Here is a 6,083-nt window from a genome sequence, read left to right as displayed (position 1 = left end):
GGGGGGGGGGGGGGGGGGGGGGGGGGTGGGGGGTGGGGGGAGGGGGGCGGTGGCCCCCAACCTTCCCTCTGGTGCTGCTGTACTGACACCTGCTGGCCGAGGCTCGAAATTGCATCCGCTGTCTCCCCGTGGCTTCCTGGGCTGTCCCCGGGGAGGGGGGTAAGAGGAAGACAGAGGGCACCTCCTCCGAGGTCTACACACCCCTCCCTAGCCCTCTATGACAGTGAGAAATGGGTTCAGGGAATGGAAGAAACCAGTTCAATCAGGAGCAAGGTCTTAGCAGAGCTGCACGCCGAGCCCTGAATGTCCATGATCCTGTGGGTGGGTCTCGCTTCAGCTGGGAGAAGAGCTCCCCAACGTTCTGGCCTCTTGGTAAGCTTCATCATCCCTCTGTGCCTCAGTTTCTTCATCTGTCAAACGGGGCAGGATGCAGTCTTTCCCTGCCAGGGTTGCCATGAGGATGGGTGCAGCACACCTCTATGTGTAAGCCACTCGTGCTCAGGAAGGGCTCAGGCCCAGCTCACACCAGCTCTGAGATCCCAAAGGCTTCAGTACTTCACATCTGTGTTGCCCTGGGCAAGTGACTCAACTTCTCTGAGCCTGAATTTGCCCCTCTGTGAAACAGGGCCAGTTAGTTCACAGGGCCAACTTGTGAAGTCCTTCCCAGGGCCTGCCCCACAAGAGCATCTGGGAGGACAAGCTGACCTGTTTCTCTGCTCCCCTCCCCCGCAGGGTCTCCTCTGGGGTCTATGAGCCTGTTGTGATTGAAAGCCATTGAGGAGCGGGTGTCCGGGCTGGAGAAGGGCCCTGCGTCCGCGGGCATGCAAGCCCGCAGCATTCCACGAGGGACCTTCCCCTTCGGATCGCCATCCGTGCTGCATCTCATCTGTGCCTCCTCCGTGTACTCCAGCCCCACTCCTGCCTCAAAGCAGCATTCCATTGTCCTTCCATCCATCCCGGGACCCTCCTGGCCCACCAGGCCCCGGGCACCACTGTGAATATTCTCCTCTGAACCACTAGGGGGCAGGACGTGCCGGTCCATGAAGCAGGTGGACAAGACAAAGATGGCCAGGCCTGCCTCGGCTGGAGACCAATCTGGCCCCTCGGCGAGGACATGCGGCAGCACCTACGTGCAGGGATGCTTGTGGCCGAGGGGCCACTTGCCCTGTGTCCCTGCTCACTCTGGGAGCATTGCCTCAGCCATGCCCTGGCAGGGCCTTGCTCCACTGCCCCCTCGCCCTTGGGAGAGCCAGTCCTCCCCCAGAATCCTGCCACCACGGTCCTCTGACTGCTTAGTGCTTCAGCTGTTCCTTCCCTGTGTCCCGGGGGACCCGCTGGCAGCCTTCTCCTGGGAACCAAGACCTCAGACCCATCCACACTCCTGATTGAGACCCCCTTCCCCAACGAATGTTCTCCTGCTGCCCTGGCAGCCTGCACTTTGCACATGCTTGCCTCCAGCACAGCCCCACTGGCCCTGGTCTGCCTTTCCCTTGAGCCCTTCGCAAGGGTTTCTGAGCACTGCCTGCTGTGCGGTCAGCGCCTGCCCCTAGCAGCCCGGCTGGAACGTGGCACCGCCTCTCCCCCGGTTAGCTCCAGCTCAGGCCTGATGCCCATGCTGAGAAAGGTCTGAGCACTGATGGTGGCCCTCCTCTGCTCGGGGCTGGATCCTGAGCAGCTGGCTTCCTGTAGGAAGCCACGGAAGGTGCCTCCCAAGCCCTTGGAGGTTGGCAGTCGGGCTGGGCTGGGCTTGGCAAGCAAAGGCCCCTCTCTGTCCCTGCAGGGTCGGCTAGCCCAGGCTGGGGCTGATGCTGGAGAGGCGGGTGGGCTGAGACTGGACCGGCCTGGAGCTGGCTTCCTGGCCAGAAAAGCCTCAGCCCTCCTCTGGAAGCATCCCTCTCTCTGGGCGAAGGAGAGGCGGGGAGCAGTCTGGCCCTGCCCCCGCCCCTCACTAAAGCCTCTGCTGTCTGCCACGCCCCCTCCCCTGTCCTCCTTACTTGCTTGAAGATGGGTTCTGGCTGCCCACCAGTCCCTGGACAGACTTCCTGCCACTCTGAAGTTTCACTCGTTTTGTGTGAACCCAGCAGGCTGGTGTTTACTTAGTCCTGTACCTTTTTTTTTTTTAATTTCCCCTTCTTTTCTTTCCTTTCCTTTTTTTTTTTTTTTTAAATTTCACAGTTTGGGTATTTTCTCCTCCCCCAGGTGAGGGGAGGTGGTTCTGTTCTCTGCCCTACCTGCTGGCTGGGTCCCAGCAGGGCTGGGGATCTGGATACTGGTTCTATCCCTGGTAGGGGTGTGAGTGCCAGTGGGGGGTCCTCCCTGAGGCTGGGAGGGCTTCTTGCTGTTACGCTCCCCCTGGCAAGAGTTGGAGCCTTTGTCTTGGAACCTCCTGGCCTGGGGAGCAGAGCATTTCTAGGATTCTTTGTTGTTGTGTTTAATCCCCTAACTCTTAGAAAATGAATGTGAGGAGCTGCCTGCTGAGACAGGGCAGAGCATTTGCTCGGCTGGAGAAGGCTCTGGTTAGCCCTGCAGGTCTCTTCCTGCTCCGCAGACACCTGGCACTTTACAAGGGAGCTGGCTGTGCTGTCTCCATATGAAGGGAACCCCAGAAGATGGGAGAGCACTCTCCTTCCCTTCTGTGTCTGCATGACCTCAGCCCAGTGGGGAAGTACATTCAGGGTGTATTTGGGATCTGGCTCAAAGTTCTGGGCTTCAGGTATAAAACAACTAGCTCTGGTGCTGTTGGGGAGTCCCCCAAACCAGGAACCCTAGCCCCACCCAAGGCGAGGTCTGGGCTTGACGGTCGCCCCAGAAGGACACAGAGCCTGCCACAGCCTCCCCTGCCAGGCCCTAGGCCGGGTACTTAGACTGAGAATTTGGCCACATCCAAATTAGCACTAGCTGGAGCCAGAGGCCTGAAGCCGCAGCCTCATCCCCACGTGGGAGCCCTTTCTTCCACCTCTGGGTCCCCTCAAGCTCAGTGAATTCCCGCCAGGCACACACAGCTCCTAGACTTAAAATTCTATATATAGAGAAAGATAGACTATATTAGAGATATTTTTGGAAAGGAATCAGTCTATGCAATGCCAGTTTGGAATCTTCTTGAAAGACAGTTTAACGTTTTTACTAGGAGATTTAAAGAAAATAAAAGTCTACAATATTTTTAGGTTACTTTTTTTTCTGGTCACCCCAAACTGACCACACGGTGTGATCTGCTGGGATGGAGATCTGCCGTGTTCTCCTCTCTCTTGAGCTGGGAAATGGGTGGGGGTGGGGGTGGGTTTGTTTTTGTTTTTTTGTTTTGATCTTTAAAAAAAAAAAAAATCCCTTCCTTTCTAAGAGAATGTTGCCGCCACCACCACCCCTTATTCAGAGGGCTCTGTTTGTATCTCTGTCCCGGCTTCTGTTTTAGAAAATTACATTGTAAGGGGAAATCAGCCTAGTGTCAATGTCTTGGTTTGGGGGAAAAAATTAAATGTTGCAGTTTTTGTTTGTTACGGCATGTTGGGTTTTGTTGGTCTGCGGCGTGGTCAGCATCAGAAGAAAGCCGGGTGTGTAGGTTGACATCTGGGAATGGGGAAGGATGTGGGTGGCCAAGGTCCTCCCTGTCCTGGCCACTGTCACAATCATTACCACCTTTTTTTTTTTTTTAAGATTTTATTTATTTGCGAGAGAGAGAATGAGAGACAGAGAGCATGAGAGGGGGGAGAGTCAGAGGGAGAAGCAGACTCCCCGCTGAGCAGGGAGCCCGATGCGGGACTCGATCCCAGGACTCCAGGATCATGACCCGAGCCGAAGGCAGTCGCTTAACCAACTGAGCCACCCAGGCGCCCCATTACCACCTTTATTGCTCCAGGTTTCCGGGGAGGAAACAGGCCCAGGAGGGCAATTTCTTGCCACCCTCACACCTAGTTAAGTAGCAGCTCTGGTCTCAGCACAAGTTCTAACCACCGGACCTTCCCAGCAGTCAGCCTGAGACAAATAACTGTCTGGGCCTCAGTTTCCTCAGCTGTAAACGGGCCTGTAATTGAAAAAAGAAAGTGGTTGTACGGCCTGGCACAGGAGGTGCTGAGTTCCCAACCTCTCTCAGGTCCCAGGCCACAGCAGTCTCCAGGCCTGAGCCCCTCACTTCCTGCCCCCCAACCAGCAGGGGGAGCCAACAACTTAGCCAAGCTCTGAGAAAGGCAAGTCAGCCTGGCCCTTCATTAGCTCAGACGTGGCAGGAAGCCTCAGTGGCTGTGGACAGGCCAGAAGGGACCAGGCCTCCAGACCTCCTCCCTGCTGCAGCTTGGCATTGTCCACACCCCCTTCTCAGGGCCGACACCCACTCATGGCCCCTTTAAACCCTGGAGGCTGATTTTAAGTCTCTTCCTCTGTTCTGCACAGCACACCTGGGGAGGGCAAAGTTGGCTCCTGGCTGAGCCCGAAGTCTGTCCTGAGACTGAGAGGGAAGGCGTTAGGCTGTAGGCCAAGGAGAGTTGTTCCTATCAGCTTTGAAGAGTGCAGTCTCCATAGAAGACGGGCTCAGTGACTCAAGGAGACATGCTGCCAGCAGGAGCAAACCATACCTGGTTCAGACACACCTCTGCAAGTGTGTCCGCCCCTCCCCCACTCCCCATTCTGGGCACTAGGGATACAGCCGTGACCGCAGACCCTATCCCCATGGAGCTCACAGGCCAGATCAGCAAGGAAATGAGCTAGCTAAAACGACAAGCGTTATCCACGGAGACACTCTGGGGGCTGTGGAGGACAGGAGGGAGCCCCTGCCCAGCTGTGAAGGGGCCTCCCTAGGATGTGTGGCATCCCAGTAAGACCTGATGGGTGAGGGGCAGCCAGCCCCACAAGCTGTGGGAAGACAGTGTTCCAGACTGGGAGGGACCTGCGTGCGGGGGCCGGGCCGACGATCCATCTGTGCTGCTGCCTGGGCTGCAGCGACACCCAGGGCCCAAAAGGCAGATGGTGAGGAAAGGGAGGGTCACCCTGACCTCATCCCTGTAGTGAAGAGAGGACACCTAGGAAGGGTCGCCTAGGAAGGCAGGCGATGGTAAGGGGGCGCTCCCCTCACAGCCAGTGGGAATCCTCCCATCTCTGGGGACCTGGGCCACCCCCTTCGTCCTCCCACCCCAGGTGAGGCAACACTCTCTGCACCCCTCGACAGACAAGTTGGGGCCTCGATACTAGGAAATAAGGCCCCCGGGTTCCGGTCTCGGCTTCACCACTGACTCGAATTGTGATCTCCAAGTCTTCGCCCCTCTCTCTGCCTCATTTTCCCCATGTGAATCCTGGGACCTCTGACCTCCCACGCCATCCTGCTCTGGCTTTGGGATTCTGGGATATTTGGAGATGGACTTTTGCTTCTGGGGCGAGTTCGGCAGGACTGACGGCACGAGTGCCAGCCAGTCTGGGTCCCCCGTTCGATTCCATTCCCTAGGGAGAGTCGGGGAACAGCGTGACCCGCAATACCCTTGGAAACTACATTTCCCGGCATGCGAAGGGGGGAGGCGGCACCCTCCTGTCTAGGGACACGTAGTCCCCGGCCCGCCTAAAGACTACGACTCCCGGCGTGCCCTGCGGCCCAGGGCCTGAAGGGCCCGGATCCGGATCTGCGGTGGCTTGCAGCTCGGGTGTGCGAGTGCGGGGGAGATGGTGAGCTCCGGGCCGAGTGCTGGGGGCGCGGGGGGCGTCTGGGGCTGGGGTCTGCCCGGGAGCCGGGGCTTAGGCCCTCGGAGCCCGGATTGCTGTCCCGCGGGCCCACTGTACGAATGAAAACGCCGCGGCCCCGCACTCTCCGAGCCTAGAAAGTGATACCTGGTCAGGCCTGTCTGCATCTGTGGAGTGAATGGGAAGCTCAGAGCGCAATCAGGCTGCGACGCCACCCGCCAGTAGTGCATCTAAATGGGGAGTTCCTTCGTCAGTTGAGCCCTCCTTTTCTCCAGGCCACGGGGACAGACCAGGTGGTGGGACTCGGCCTCGTCGCCGTTAGCCTGATCATCTTCACTTACTACACCGCCTGGGTGATTCTCTTGGTATGTGTGCTCTTCCCCCCCCCCCCCCCCCCCCCCCACCCCCCCCCCCCCACCCACCCC

At 58.2% G+C, this 6,083-nt stretch overlaps 2 protein-coding genes across 3 annotated transcripts in view; both read left to right on the top strand.

Annotated features, from left to right (window-relative positions):
- Positions 1 to 3,475, top strand: part of FAM102A (family with sequence similarity 102 member A) — a 35,603-nt gene extending 32,128 nt beyond the window's left edge. For both annotated transcript variants that reach the window (XM_021691502.2, XM_044920632.1), the window contains one exon: positions 733 to 3,475. In XM_021691502.2, the coding sequence (XP_021547177.1) occupies positions 733 to 778 (46 nt within the window). In that variant the 3' untranslated portion in view covers positions 779 to 3,475. The remainder of the gene's footprint in view (positions 1 to 732) is intronic.
- A 2,108-nt stretch (positions 3,476 to 5,583) lies between these two features.
- The window catches only part of DPM2 (dolichyl-phosphate mannosyltransferase subunit 2, regulatory), a 3,075-nt gene continuing 2,575 nt past the window's right edge, over positions 5,584 to 6,083 (top strand). The window contains exons 1-2 of the mRNA XM_021691520.1: positions 5,584 to 5,643; positions 5,934 to 6,023. Of these exons, the coding sequence (XP_021547195.1) occupies positions 5,641 to 5,643; positions 5,934 to 6,023 (93 nt within the window). The 5' untranslated portion in view covers positions 5,584 to 5,640. The remainder of the gene's footprint in view (positions 5,644 to 5,933; positions 6,024 to 6,083) is intronic.

This window comes from Neomonachus schauinslandi, chromosome 13 (assembly GCF_002201575.2).
Source record: "Neomonachus schauinslandi chromosome 13, ASM220157v2, whole genome shotgun sequence".
NCBI classification, from domain to species: Eukaryota; Metazoa; Chordata; class Mammalia; order Carnivora; family Phocidae; genus Neomonachus; species Neomonachus schauinslandi.
This window is presented reverse-complemented; position numbering and strand designations above follow the sequence as displayed.